Below are 14,317 nucleotides of genomic sequence, written 5' to 3' on the forward strand. Positions count from 1 at the left end.
GGGGCTGGGGCACCCTCGCGGGGATCCAGGTCGCCCTCAGTCCGGCGGGACAAGTTCCGGGAAGCCGGGAGAGGAAAGGAAAGGGCTCATTCTCGGACCCCAGGAGGTGAGAGCCTCTGCCCGGCAGTTCCAGGGATCCCTCGCTGCAGCCGGGGAGGGGCCCAGCCCGCCAGACCCTGGGACAGCCCGGACGCCGCGTCCAAGGGGAGGCAACGCGGCCCACGCTCGGGCTAGAACCCCCTCCCCGGCCGGCCCCAAGCTCCAGGCGAGCGGCGGAGAAAAGTGCTCCCCGGGGGACGAGTTCCCAGGACGCCCCGCCGCCCCCAGCCCCGGCCCAGGTACCTTCCTCTCCGCCGCCTCCAGCTGTGCGGCCGGTGCCCGGGGCCGAGACTGACCCGAGGGCCCGCCCCGCCCTCCTTCAGCGCCGCGGCGGGGAGGGGCGGGCCCGGCAGGGGGAGGGTCGGGGCTGCCCTTGGTTTGGCCCGCCCCCGACTCCAGCCCAAGGCTGCGGCGGGTCGCGGGTCCCAGGCGTCGGCCTCCGGGATATGGGGCGGATCACCGGGAGACGCCTGGACAGCGGAGCAGTGGGCGGTGAGGCTGGACCCCCGAAGACTCAGACTCTGCCCCGCCTGCCAGCCCCTAGGGGCGCACCGGCGTCGGGAAAGTTGAGAGGCGCTCGGGGTGGGGTCAGGAAGGGCCACTGCTGCCCTCGCGTGGCCGACCGTCTACCCGCTCCAGCCCCACCTGGGACCCAGCAGGAGGCAGACAGGGACTGGGCGGCGCCAGGGCGCTTGAGGGGGCGCAGGTACAGAAGGTGCCCACTCTCTGCTCCTAGAATCTCTGAGGAACAAATACAGTCCCATTCAAACCTCAGCCTTAAAGGCGTTCCAGAACCTTTCAGACCTACACCCCTTTTCCTAGTCACAATTCCCTTCCTTCCCCTGCATGGAATTTCCCTAGATCCAATTCCTGCCTGCTCAAAAGGCACTGGACATGCTTCTAGATCCCCAGCTGGAATTCAGTTTCCATTCCTACGGTATTATTTCTGTGCCATTTGGGGACTTCCTCCGGTCTAACTTAGCACAGAGGGCATTTACCTGCAAATGTATCTCCTCTATAAGGTGGCTCTGAGAAGGAGAAGGTGGGATAAGGAGGGCTACCAACATTTTATTGCTTGTGCTGGGTATACCATCTAACCCTTTTAACACTCACAGATCTTGGCAGGTAAGCAGAGCAGAGCCTTCGCCTTTTGTCTATGAGAGAACTGAGGCTCAGAGAAATGGCTTGTGCAAATGTTTACAATTATGACAGAGCAGTGCTGTCTCCCCGCTGCCTGTCACACTCCCCAGCCTGTCTTTTCCCTATTGTCTAGCACAGTGTGTGGTACATAGCAGGCTTTCAACAAAGGTTTTCGAAGTTAGAAGAATGTTAGAAGTCATATAAACTTTAAAGATCCAAAGTAAAATCCATGCATTTGATAATGAGGAAACTGAGGTCACAGGCTTTTTTTTTTTTAAGAATTATTTAATTTTAGTATTATTATTCATTTGAACGGAGAGAGAGAGAAAGGGAAAGTAAGAAAGCAAGCCCCCAAGTCTGGGTCTCGAACCATGGTCAACCATGTGAAAGTTCAGTGCCTTAACCACCATGCCACCTGTCAGTCCCTCCCCAGGCCTCTTAACTTGCTCAATAAATATTCATTGAGCATAAACTGAGAACTATGTGTTGAAATAAAAATCTGCCTTCAAACAATTTGTAGTCTAAATGAGGAATACAAAAAATTTCAAGGTGCTGGGAACCAGCAGTTAGCGTAATGGCTATGTCGCTGGACTCCCACGTAGTCGACCGCGGTTCGCGTCTCGGACCCGGTGGCTTAAATCTCACGCCGGGCGCGTGTGCGTGCGTGCCCAAGATCCCAAGAGGAGAATGGAGGAGAAGGGATTGCGGCGTGACCATCCCCCCTGGGGGGTGATTTCTCACTTTCTGTCTCTATGTCTCTGTCTGTCTGGCGAGTGCACGCGCCCTATAGCGAAAAACCTCTCCAAAAAAAAAAAAAAAAAAAATTCAAGGTGCTAACATTGGGCCAGCCAGGTGACCTGGTGGTTAAGGCGACTGGATCGTAAATAGCCAACTGCACCGTTTGGGTCCTGTGAAGACCTAGTGGCTTGGAAAACACCCTAGGCGTGTGTGTGTGTGTGTGACCAAAATTCCAAGAAGAGAATGGAGAAGAAGGGACTGCAGTGTGATCATCCGCATGGCCATTCCCCCTGGAGGGGTCATTTTTCACTTTCCCTCTCTCTCTTTCTGGCAAGCTCATGCACTCTATAACGAACTTTTAAAATAAATATTTAAAACCAAAAAAGATGGCTAACATTGATTGAACCTTTATTGCATGGGCCTGACTGCATTGACTGCTTTAATCCTTATAACCACCTTATGAAGTAGTACTAACAAGAAAACTGGGGCTCAGTGAAGTTACAGAACCATGTTGGCTCTAGCACCAGAACCCAGAGCTGAACTTGAGAGTCCCTACTCTTACCTGCTAGTCCCCACTGACTCCGAATATAGATGTATAATGCAGGAGGTAATCAGTGTTTAGGGCGTGCAAGGTGATGTGTACATTTTAAATAGCAAGTTAGAGATACTGCAGGCCCACAGAGATATAGGAAGCTCAGGAGAGTAGTGGTGGTGGTGAAAGATGAACACAAAGAAAGATGTGAGATGAAGGGCTTTGCATGCCATGTCCAGGAGCTGAATGTGAACTTCGTTCTAGGCACAATAAGGAGCCAGTGAAATTAGCAAGTTAGGAGGCTGAAAAGGTAAAAACTAAGGTGGTGACAGTGAGGGTACATGTGAGTGACATTTAGGAAATACTTTTAAAAACATGTAGTCAACAGGCCAGCTTGTAGCCTGGTGGCTAAGACAACCAGATGGCCAATTGCATGGTTGAGTCCCAGACCAGTAGCTTGAGAAACACACCAGGTGCATGTGTGCCCAAAATACCAGAAGAAGGGAGAAATAGAGGAGAAGGCATTACTGTATGACCATTCCCCAATGGGGTGCTTTCTCCTTTCTTTCTCTGGTGAGTGCATATGCCCTCCAGCAATAAATAAATAAGAATACTTAGTGGAGAATTCTTTTTCTTTAAATAATTATTTTATTTAACTTTATAATGTACTTTTTTTTTTTTTAATTTGACCAGAGAGGGACAGAGTGAGAGAGTGGGAGAGCAAGAGAGTGAGAGCGAGAGAGCAAGCCACCAGATCCAGGACTCAAACCACGGTTGGCCAAGTGGGAGTCCAGTACCCTTAACCACCATGCCACCTGCTGGCCCCCTTAGTGAAGAATTCTTAATGAAGAAGAAACAAGCAAAGGGTAACCAATTCCAAGATTTCATTTTTTTTCATGAGAGGTTTTTGCTATAGGGCACGTGTGCACACCAGAAAGATAGAGAGATACAGAGAGAAAGAAAAAGAGAAATCACCCCCCAGGGGGGATGGCCACGCCACAATCCCTTCTTCACTCTCCTCTCTTCTCAGGATCTTGGGCACGCACGCACACATGCCTGGAGTGAGTTTAAGCCACCAGGTCCGGGACTTGAACTGTGGTCAACTACATGGGAGTCCAGCAACATAGCGATTACACCAACTGCTGGTCCCCCAAGATTTCTAACTTGAGCAGATAAGCAAGTGCCCATTGAGAGGATGAACATGTTTAGGGGAAAATGGAGAATTCAACGTGAGGTTTGCTGAACTGAAATGCCAGTGGACTGTCCAGGAGAAGTTTGGGGGGTGAATGGGATGTGTAGGTCTAACGCGCAGGAAAAGTCAGGGCTGATGGGGAATGACTCGAAAGACAGCAGGTGGGTGAAGCCACAGAAGCAGATGAGAACACTCGTGGCAAGTGTGTGGAGTGGGAAGCGAGGAGGGCGTTAGCAGGAACCTGGGGGATGCTACTTTTTCAGGACTGCTCTGGTGTTCTTTCCACCATCCCACAGAGCTTGTCCTTACTTCTCCGTTTCTAGTCAAAGCAAATAAAGAGACACACCTTTATCCATCTGGTTTATTTGCCAACAGCTGTAATTCTGGATCTAGCGACATCTCCTTTTCAGTTAAATTGCCACTGAAGAAGGGTCAGGTTGACAGCTTCAGAATTTGGGCTGAGAGTGGGGTGAATGTGGAGAGGCTGGGGTAGGGATGGAGGGATAAGGCTGAGCCACTCAGGAGTAACTGCCTGGCCCTCCCAGGGGGATGACGAAGACCGAGATGTCATCCCCGGAACCCAGCTTGTTGTTGGGGAGACGCCAGCCACGGTCCCGGGGAATGCCCCGGGCCCCCAGGACCAGCGCTTGGGCCAGAGCTGTATACCTGCCAGGAGCACATGTGCACATTCATGTCTAACATGTATTCAGGAAGACAGATACACGGGCCCACGGCGGCTCCCCAAGCACTGCTTCCCTTTGCCCCTTTCTTTCACCAGAGCCATCCCCTCGTCGCCATGCCATACAACCCCTACCTGCTAGGGTCATTGGGCTCATAGGCCGACAGCACTTTGTCCACAGTGGCAGCTACCTCACAGTCATTGGTGACATCCCACAGGCCATCTGTTCCCAAGACTAGCACATCATCTGGGCAGTGCTCATACTGAGTCAAGTCATAAACTCGCTCTCTCTCTCTGGAAAGAAGGAAGAGAGGACCGAGGTGTGGTTTGATATACATGGAGCTTGGAGATAAAGGGTCTCTGGATGAAATCCAGCCTGAGACCCCCAAAGAGGGAAGGGAGCCCCATATGGCTCACCTCAGGGAAGCAGGAGAGGAAAGGCTTGATGGGCAGGGTGGAACTGCACACCTTAAGGTTGTGGTCTCCCAAGCCCCGGGTCACCCCAATGGTAGCCATCACCCGGGCCTGAAGGAAATGAGGACAGGATGCTGCTATGATGTTTCTAGACTGTCTGAAGTCACAGGCACCCCCCGCCCCCACTACCCTCAGATAGAACATCCACCTCCCTAGACCAGTTGCCATAGGCCACCCTGCCCTCTCCCACTGCTACCATGAGTTTACCTTTTTGCCCTCCCCACAGACCAGAGGAAATCTGAGATCCTCCAGCTCGATCTTTTTGTAGGCCCTGGAGAGGGGGGAGTAGAGGCGGCATCACCCAGACATCAAAGCTCCTCTTCCCTAGGAGCCCCACACCCTCACACAAACCCCTTGGAAGAGCTGCATTCCCCCCAACTCCCAGCCTGGCCCTGCCTCCAGCTTCCACTTTGCTGCTGATGAGGGACTGTTACATTGCCATGGGAATGGGCCCCAGCTCGAAGGGAAGTGTTACCAGCCAGTCATGTTATGGTCCCGGTACAGCATCCTCTGCCCCAGCTCCTTGGGCTGAACTCTGCGGGGGAACTCAAGGTGGGTGAATTCACCACCCAGCAGCTCTGGTTTCAGGAAGCCCTGAGGTTGGGAAGGGCCAGAAAGAGCAGAGGGCCCAGAGCTTTACTCGCAGACTTCCTGGTATACAGACATTAACTAGAGCAGACCCTTAAATAGACTTGACCATGTGCCACACACTATTTTAACATTAACATGAATTCATTTACTCCTTACAACACCCTGAAGGTAGGAATTACTGATGCACAGGGAGGTTAAGGAAATTATTAAAGGTCACACAGTGAGCAAAGTACTGAAATTGTGTTTCTATGTCCAAAATCCCAGGAGAAAAATAGAGAAGAAGGGATTGTGGTGTGGCCATTCCCCCCGGGGGTGATTGTTTTGCTTTCCCTCTTCTTGTCTGTGTTTCTCTCCTGTGAGTATACATGCGCTATGTCAAAAATGTTAAAATAAATAAATTAATTAATTAAATTAAAAAAAAAAAAAAACAGCTCCAGAGCCCATGTGTTTAAGAACTGACTTGGGGACCAGCAGATGGCATAATGGTTACGTTGCTGGACTCCCATGTAGTCGACCGCAGTTTGAGTCCCAGACCCAGTGGCTTAAAACTCAAGCCAGGCGCATGTGCCTGCATGCGCAAAGTCCTGAGAGGAGAATGAAGGAGAAGGAACTGTGGCGTGCCATCCCCTCAGGGGTGATTTCTTGCTTTCTGGCTCTCTGTCTATCCAGTGAGCACACACACCCTCTAGCACAAATCTCTCCCAAAAAAGAACTGATTACGGGCCAACAGGTGGCATGGCAGTAAAGGTGCTAGACTCCCACTAGCTAAATAAGGTTTGAGTGAGTCCTGGATCTGGTGGCTTACTTTCTCACTTTTTCTCTTTCTCTCTGTCTCTGGTCAAATAAAAAACTAATAATAAAAATAAATTTAAAATAAATTTAAAATAAACAAATAATTAAAAAAAAAAAAAAAAGAACTGACCCACCCTGCCTTTTGGGACCTTTGCTGTTCCCTTCCCCCATCTCTGGCTCCACTTCCTTCCTCAGCTGGGGCCACAATGGGAGCACTGGACCAGCCCAGGCTCCTTCCTGCTGCATCATCCCACCAGCCCAGCCCCACACTCCACAGTCCACACAGCAGCCTTACCAGCATGCTCCCAGGAAAGAGCTTTCTGTGTGTATGGTGGGGGTTGAGCGTTCTCAGGACACAGGGTACAGAGAGGCACAAGACCTGACGAAGGATGCAGGGAGGGGGTTTAGTTCCTACTTACAAGCAGCTGAAGACGCTGGCGCTCAGTCTCCGGGGTAAACTCCCGGGACATTGGAATGATTTCACCATTCCGGACAATGATGGCCCTGTCCAGAGAAAGAAAAGGTTTGGGCCTGGCTCTCCTTGGCCCTCTGATGGAGAATTCCAGAAAGACCAGCAGGCCCTTCCCATAATGATGGTTAGGGTTGCTTACCCAGACCCCCATTTTCCTGCCCACATATATATTTCAGGCCTTTTCCTATGCCTCTAACCCAATCTCCCTCCAGTCTTTGACTTTAACTCCCACTGTCTCACTCTCTTCCATTCCCCATCCCAGAGAGTGAGGTCCCCTGTCGCCATCTTCACAGTTCCTCCCCCTTACCTGCTGTCACCTGCATTGGCCACATACACCTTGCCTAGCAGGTAGACCACAACCAGTGCACAGCAGCCCCCCTCTACTTGGTGGCCACGCCGCTCCCGGGCCATCTGCTCATCCTGGGTTGGGGGGGAAGGGGGAAGGTGGAAGAAGAGGTTGCAGGCACATACCATTCTCTACCCTCCATATGCAGAAATTAACTGGTCTAGCCGGGCTACACTGAAGGAGAGGAGGGAAGGCTGGGGGTCACTGCCCCTTCTCCCTCCCCTCTGAACCAAGCTCTGCAGGCTCTCAGCATCATCCCCTTGGGCCACCTGACTCCTAGAGAGCTGACTTGGAGTGCTTGCCTAGCAAGCAGCCCACTCACCATGAGCTGAAAGGCATTCTCAATGGCCCCCACTACCAGGCTCTCATGCGTCACTTCCTTCTGTGAAGACCAGCAGGACTGAGGACCAACCAAGTGAGAAGGATCAGAGGAACCTGGGGTTCCCGGGGTGGACGGGAGACAGAGAGGGGGTGATGAGGGGTCCTGAAGTATCTCTACCAGATCCTTTAGCTGCTCCCGGATATGGCGATGCAGGAGCCTGGAGGCCATTTCGGCAGCTCCACCCCCTGCATGCCCATCAAACAGGCCCCAGTAGTAGAAGCAGAGGCCCTGGTGGAGGAAAAGTTATAGGTGAGTGTGTGAGAGACAGAGAAAGAGAGAGACTGTTATGCAGGGAGAAGGAGAGGAAGACCTTGGGCATCCGTATAAACAGAGAGGTCAGAACTTAGTATTAAAGGCAAATTAGATTTATTTACTTATTCCCCTAGGCCTGCTATTAATAAAAAAGAACACAAAGCCTCAAAAAGCCTATTTGAGAGAATAAAATATGCAAAGATGCAAAAATCAGCATGGGTAATTCATTAAATCACCCATAAATATGTGAGCATCTACATTTTAAGTAGAAGAGGAAATATGATCAAGCCAGAAAGGTAGCAAGTTAGGGGGCAGGTCTCCCATGGCTCACATTTAAAATCACAAGCCTGGACTCTGTAGGGAGATGTGTCACGATATCCCTGGAGGTTAGAAAAGGCAGCAGGGGCTTACCTGGCCTCGGCTAGGCTCCATAGGCACCCCGGAAACACTCCTCCGACCTTCCACGTACACCACTTCACAACAAGCCTGGTCCTCATTGTGCCGGCTCTTGCCAGCATTGATGACCCTGCCAGGACAGTGACCACATCAGGCTGGACACCAGACCAGGTCCTGGAATAACCCCCACCTTAGACACACACACCCTCTCCTGCCTGCTGGCCAAGTGGAAAAAGGTCATAGTCGCCTGGGATCCAGGCCAGAGGGAAGAGGAGAAGGGAGGGCCAGCAAGGAGTACAGTCTGGGCAGCAGGCCCCTCCACCTCATAGAAAGGTGCCAGCAGCACCCCTGCCACAGTTCCCCCATCCCTGGGAAAGGGAGGAGGATCCTTAGTGGTCCTGTATGGGTGGGGCTAGAGGGGGGCAGAGAGTTTTACTTCCGAGTTGGTCAAGATCCTCTACCCTACCTTTAACTCTCCCAGTGCCTGGTCCTCAGCTTCCTATCCTCTTGGGTACACCCACCCTTAACCTAAAACCATCCAGCAAAACTTTCTGCTGCTTTGAAATGAGGAAGTGCTCTAGCCCAGATCCAGAAAGAGGAATTGAAATTGAGTAGGAGTGGAAGTCCACCTGGACTCAGCACTCGCCTCACAACCGTAAAATCCCCTCACACAGAAAGCTACAGGAGGTGGAAAAAGAGCGACTCCGCAGTCCACCAGCCACCTTCCTGGGCAAGCTGGACTCCGTGGTCTCCCTACTCTGCTTTCCCGGCATAAATAAGCATTAAAAATACAAACAGCCTGAGAGCAACCCGGCCGCTCCGGCGCCGTCACAGCCAGGGGGTCCGTTGTCTTCCCACGCCCTCGCTAGTCCACCGACCAAAGGGCGTCCAAAAGGGACCCTCCGCTGCCCCGGGAGGCCCCCTTCCCCCGCCTCTGGGAAGTCGGCTGCCTCCAGGTGTCGCGGGCTATTTCTGGGTGTGGAGGGGGAGGGGAACGCTAAGAGGGACAGAGAACTGGGGCGCTGGGGCCGGGAAGCTGGTGAGCGAGCCTTCCCAACCGCTATCGCCTATTCAAAGGAACCCCGCACATTTTTGAAACCCCTCCACCCTTCGCCTTTAAACTGCCGGGCTGGGACTGAGAACTGGCTAACTCATCCTTCGCAGGGCCCTCCGCCCTCCGGGGCTCTGGAAGGGCAGGGGGTCGTGCGGCGGTATGGATGAGAGTAGTCAATGAGCTGGAAGATCCTGAAGAAGGTAATTCAGTTTGTACCCGCCTGGAGATGGGCAGGGAGAGGGTGCGGCCCGAAGCCCAGAAGATAGCAAGTATCCTGGGAAAGGAAGGTTCCTGGTATCAAGCGCAGATTGGGGGCGCAACCCAGCGACAGGGATGCTGAGCTCGGGAGGGGATGGGAACCTCATCTTGGTTTGGGTGCCCCCGGGGGCGCTCACTCGGCGTAGCCCGTGCTCCAGGGCAGGCGGCGGCCCGTATCCGGCGGGCTTTGCACAGCCCGGCCCGCGTGGTCATCTGCGCGTCGCAGCCCCCCAGGGCTCAGCTGCAGAAAGGTCGGTCTGGAGAAGCTAGCTCGAGCCTCTCCAGTCTTCGTGGGCGCCCCGCTCCCGCCTGCGCTCCCGCTCCCGCTCCCAGCCTTCGCCGGAGGGCTCTTGGATGCTTCCGAAGTGACGACTGGCTGAGCCGAGGTCGCGGTGGGCTGGTCCGGAGATTTGGGGCTCGAAGGAGGAGCGCCCCCAGAACTCACCAGGTGCGCCACGGCGGAGCGCACCCGGTTAAGCATGCTGCCTCCCTGCCCCGCCCTCGGCCCTGGCCCCGCCCCCGAGGGCCCCGCCCCCAGGGCTTGGGTGGGCGGTGCTTGCTCCGGAGAGCCCGTCCTGGCTGTTGGCTCCCCGCCCGCCCCGCCGCTCCGAACTTCCTCTGGCACCGGGCCACCCCGGGGACCGCCCCCACCGATTCCAGGTCTCCTCCCCGCTCCATTCCCTTCTCCCCACCTTAGTTTCTTAGAGGAAATTAGGGTCTGCTGTTGAAAGGGACGAAGAAGGAAACCTTATTTTACAAGTGCTCTAGATTAGACATCAGCTAGAACTTCCCCATTGTGACGGGGTCGGGCAGGAAGCCGGCGGCCTCCTCGCTCTCGGATCGGTGTGGCCAGCCTGCCCGGAGGGCTGTGCAGCTGATGACCTCAGAGCTAAACAGCCGCTTCGGGGCCTCTGGGTGTGAAGCACCTGCTGTGACAACACCTTTGGCTCGAGCTGCTGAAGTGAGAGTGAGAGCCAGCGAGCCAGTGCAGGGAGGGGGTGGGGTGGCAGTGACGCGGCCGCAGTCTTGGCCCAGGATCTGGGAGCTGCTGACGGCGCTGTGCCCCCTGAAGACCACCTCTAGATCTGAGAGAGCTGTTGCCGCTCTCGTCCCACTTTCTCAAAACCTAGTTTCCTCCCACATTTAGACGTCCTCTGACCACAAAGGGCTAGTTTGTAAGGGTAACAACATAATTACCAGGTGTTGAAGGCTTACTGTGCACTCGGCTCTACAAAATACATTCCACGCATTAGGTCATTTATACCCCACACCAATCCTTCAAGATGGGGTCTATTTATATACATTTTTAGGGATGAGGCAGGACTGGAGGTTTCTGTCCTTTTACGTGACGTTCCCCAGGAAGTCGCACAGCCAGTGAAAGATTCATACCCATGGCAACTTCCTGGCGCCCACACCTGGTTCTGTGTTAACCAAGCTGATTGCTCCGTGTCAGGAAGGAAGGGTTAGAGGAGATGAAGAGTGGGGGGTTCCTCTCCTCCCACCCTTTTTTCCTCTCAGGGCAGAGGGCAGTCAGGGATGCTGAGCAAGTTCTCTGGCTGACGCCAGGGGGAGACAGAGGCCAGGCTAAGCACTAGAAGGAGAAATTTGCTCCCTGGAAGATTAGAACTGGGTTCAGTCCGTGGTAGGCAACCTGTTCTTTCTGCCCTCACCCCTCTATAGGAGGATGATAGTGACATGATACTGGAAGCACTGGGTCCCTAAACCTAGTATCTGAGTGTTGATCACTAGGCCTCCAAAGACACCACTCAACCACACACAGTTCAAGTGGGGACAGGGTCCTCCTGGCCATAATGTAAGCTGAGAGTCGCAATCAGGGACCACTGGTACCCAGTTTACTGTTAGGACTCCACTTTGGGCCTCTGTCCACCCAGTGCTTCCTGACCATATCCAGTTAAACAGTTCCCCCCAAGAAGGACTCGCCTATCAAGCTTCCAAAAAAAAAAAAAATTCCAACAGTGAGGGCGGGGTTGGTGGCACAGTGGGGACACGCTGCTCCAGTGAAGTTGGATCCATAGAGGACATCTCAGGTTCAGGTTCTCCAGTCAGTTCACTTGTTCATGCTGGGTATGCTCACCCATGATCCCGGCTGGCCGGCAAGGCTGGTGGGGAGATTACAACGTGAGAACGTGTCGGGGCTACTTCTCTTTATCTCTCTCTGTCAAGTAAACTTGGAAAAAATATCTCTCAATGGTTATTCAGGTTTGTAGTTTGCTATAATTAAGCCTGAGTTTTGAGCAGAGAGAGCCAGAGAAAAAGAAATCACAAAAGAAAAAAAATCAAAGAACACACTACTTCTGTGGGTATTTTCTTCTGTTTGAGAAAAATTGGAACCAGCTCTTAGATAAATGGCTTAATGGCAGCATCCAGCCAAAAACAAGGGGAAGGGGGATGTAACTCCCAGTTATTCTTATTATTCAGTGTTTCTGGGACAGTTTACTTGCTGTTTCCTGGTGTCACCCAGCTCCCTGTATTCCTTGCTCTTCTCTGCACCCACCATAGGATGCCTGCAAGGAAGCCACAGGGTCAGGGCCCAGAGACCCCTCCCCAGGTCAATGGCTTCCCTGGGCTCTCCCACAGGGAGAGCCACACCCTGAGCCTCCACCATCACACCTCTCCATTCTCAGACTGCTGAGACATAATGAGGCAGCAGAGGTGAGAGAGAAAGGGGGGGCAGGGTGGGAAGAAGCAGATTTGGAGAATGTTTGCAGGGAGAGAGATTGGACAGCCCTTTATCCCAGGTCACATGTCATGGCTCAGGGCCCAAACTAGGCTTCCTGAACTCCCTCACCTCTACTCTCACATTACCGCAACCCAAAAGCCCCCAACCCCAAAACAAAGAGAAGTGTCCTTTCCAGTAAGACAAATTCACAGAACATCTCTGCCCCCACATTTGTCTCATCTTTCACATCCAAAATATACCCCTATGAAGAATTATATAATTGTAATTACAGTTTCCTGATGAAGATTGTAATCATCTTCATGCTAAAATTCTCAGTTTGGTTCCCAAATTGATCTTCACACCCACCACCATCCATAAAGACCAGCCCTTGAGGTCTCCTGCCTGACCCCTCCTCAGCCCTTCTTCACATGGCCTGGGGTTTTCCTAGCCCTAAGGGCACAGCTCCTGGGAGACAGATCTTTAACTACTCTCCTCCTCCATAGGCCCCAAGTGCCTTGTGGAATAGAACTTGCAGCAATGATGGGACTGTTCTGCACCTGTTCTGTCCACCTTGGCGGTCTCTAGCTTTATGTGACTATTGAGCACTGAAAATATGGCGAGTCCTAATGAGAAACTGTGTTTTAAGTTGTATTTAATTAATTTAGATTTAATTTAAATAACTAACCACATGTGGACATGCTCTTAGTGCTATTCTAGACTAGTCAAAGCTCAAAACCCCTGAGGGTCTGAGCATTCGCTCTTCACTCCTAGCCCAACCGTCTTCCCTCACTCTCCTCCTAGCACCTCTTAACTCCCCTGAACCAGGAGACCAGGGACCACCGACCTGGAGGGTTCTGAGGGACCTCTTCGGGCGTCGCCTCACCCTGCACCAGACAGCGTGCGTCAGGACGAAACCTGCAGGGGCCGGATGCCCTCCTCTTGCTCTCGGCCACCAGGGGCCGCTGCGTCCTGGCTGTGCTGCCTGGCCCGCTTCGCCAAGGGCCGCGCGCTGTCCCGAAGGGGGCGGCGGCGACCGCGCGGGGCTGGAGCAGCGGGGGCGGCCCCGGGCGAGAAGAAGGAGGAGGCGGCGGCGGCTGCGCGCTCTTCGGCCTGACGGCGGGAGCCTCGCAAGGAACCTGGTTGAGCTCTGCAGAACCCGCGGGTCCGGACCCGGACCTCCGCGGTGCCCAGAGCTCGCCTGCCATGCGGTGATGTCGGCTTGGCCAGAGCCCCGCGGTCCGGGGGACACAGCAAGTTGGTGAGGGGAACAGGGCTCCGGACTAGACAGCGCACTAGCCGGCCGCTCCCTCTTGGAGTCTGCCTTTCAGATTCTTGGTCCCCCGAAGAGAGACAAGGAGGACCTCAGGCTAGCACAGAGAAGCAGTGGCAGGTAGGTCCCAGGTTTGGGGACTCAGAATCTGGAGGACCGACTGGGCGCTGGGTGGGGCGGGGGGCCGGAGCAGGAGGGGAAGGTCAGGGTAGTTCCCCTTCTCGACCGACCTCTTGCTGGAAGGCAGGCTGCTAACTGCTTCACCATAACCTGTACTGGCGTTTGCGGAAACGGGCCGGGAAACTGAGGCAGAAGTGGAGAAGCTGAAGAATAGGTCCCGGAAGCCTCTTTCTCTAGCGCTCTAAGGGAGGGAATAGATCCGGGCCCCAATGCATCCCTCCCCTCGCCAGGTCCTTTGGGTTCCAGGGTTCATAGGAGAGATGGATGAGTTAGATGTGAGGGTACGGCCACTCTAAGAGAAGTAAGATCACCCGAGAGAAGACAACGCTGCGTTTGTAATGGTACAATGAGGGCTCCTGACTAGGGCAGAGAGAGGAGGCCCCTACTCAGAAGAGATACATTGAGAGGCAGGGGAGCTCTTTGCCCCGGGGGGACAGGTCCCTGGGTACTGGCCCCACAGGCTCCACCTTTGCCCCAGTGGGCCACTGTAGACTCACCCTGAGAGCTAGGACGGGAGTTCTCTGTCCTCTCTGGTTCCACTGTCCTGTGTGCTTCAGTTCCAACTCCCTTAGAAGAGTGAGGGAGATGTTCTTAGGAAATAGAAGAGCTGCTGGGGGTAGTAGCTTCTGAGACTCATAGACCTGGTATGCCCCATTCTAGCCCTCTAGAGTGGGAAAGGAGGTGACGGTGGCAGAGCTGAGCCAGCTCCAGTAGGCAAGTCTGGATGCAAGTGCCAGGGCATGTTGGAGCTGGAGAGAGATCAAGGCTCTCTGCCTGGTGCCTCTTCCAG

General features: G+C 53.8%; 3 protein-coding genes across 5 annotated transcripts in view; 1 reads left to right on the top strand and 2 right to left on the bottom strand.

Moving 5' to 3' along the window:
* Positions 1–453, bottom strand: part of RHOC (ras homolog family member C) — a 6,179-nt gene extending 5,726 nt beyond the window's left edge. The window contains exon 1 of one of the 2 annotated variants that reach the window (XM_006149606.3): positions 343–453. The gene's annotated coding sequence lies outside the window, so the exon portion shown is untranslated. The remainder of the gene's footprint in view (positions 1–342) is intronic. The other variant, XM_006149607.3, reaches the window with a different exon arrangement.
* Positions 454–4,048: 3,595 nt separating this feature from the next.
* Positions 4,049–9,992, bottom strand: PPM1J (protein phosphatase, Mg2+/Mn2+ dependent 1J). Of its 2 annotated transcripts, XM_006149608.3 has the most exons (10): positions 9,535–9,989; positions 8,101–8,215; positions 7,378–7,665; positions 7,017–7,129; positions 6,657–6,741; positions 5,330–5,448; positions 5,062–5,125; positions 4,798–4,905; positions 4,516–4,664; positions 4,049–4,367 (listed from the first exon to the last, which is right to left on the bottom strand). In XM_006149608.3, the coding sequence occupies exons 1-10, from the start codon at positions 9,876–9,878 to the stop codon at positions 4,220–4,222; spliced, it is 1,533 nt and encodes a 510-aa protein (XP_006149670.1). In that variant the 5' UTR covers positions 9,879–9,989; the 3' UTR covers positions 4,049–4,219. The 2 variants fall into 2 exon arrangements, with proteins under 2 accessions (XP_006149670.1, XP_014443722.1); XM_014588236.2 differs by lacking the exon at positions 4,049–4,367 and having other exon boundaries at positions 4,539–4,664; positions 4,794–4,905; positions 9,535–9,992.
* A 3,157-nt stretch (positions 9,993–13,149) lies between these two features.
* The window catches only part of TAFA3 (TAFA chemokine like family member 3), a 9,782-nt gene continuing 8,614 nt past the window's right edge, over positions 13,150–14,317 (top strand). The window contains exon 1 of the mRNA XM_006149609.2: positions 13,150–13,467. The gene's annotated coding sequence lies outside the window, so the exon portion shown is untranslated. The remainder of the gene's footprint in view (positions 13,468–14,317) is intronic.

The sequence above is a fragment of the Tupaia chinensis genome, unplaced genomic scaffold, assembly GCF_000334495.1.
Source record: "Tupaia chinensis unplaced genomic scaffold, TupChi_1.0 Scaffold000270_2, whole genome shotgun sequence".
NCBI lineage: Eukaryota > Metazoa > Chordata > Mammalia > Scandentia > Tupaiidae > Tupaia > Tupaia belangeri.

Coding starts and splice junctions, on each gene's coding strand:
- PPM1J (XM_006149608.3), bottom strand. CDS start 9,878: ATGCTTAACCGGGTGCGCTCCGCCGTGGCGCACCTGGTGAGTTCTGGG. Junction 8,216..9,534: donor TGGAGCACGGGCTACGCCGA/GTGAGCGCCCCC, acceptor CTGTCCTGGCAG/GGTCATCAATGCTGGCAAGA. Junction 4,665..4,797: donor TCCTCTCCTGCTTCCCTGAG/GTGAGCCATATG, acceptor AGAGAGAGAGAG/CGAGTTTATGACTTGACTCA.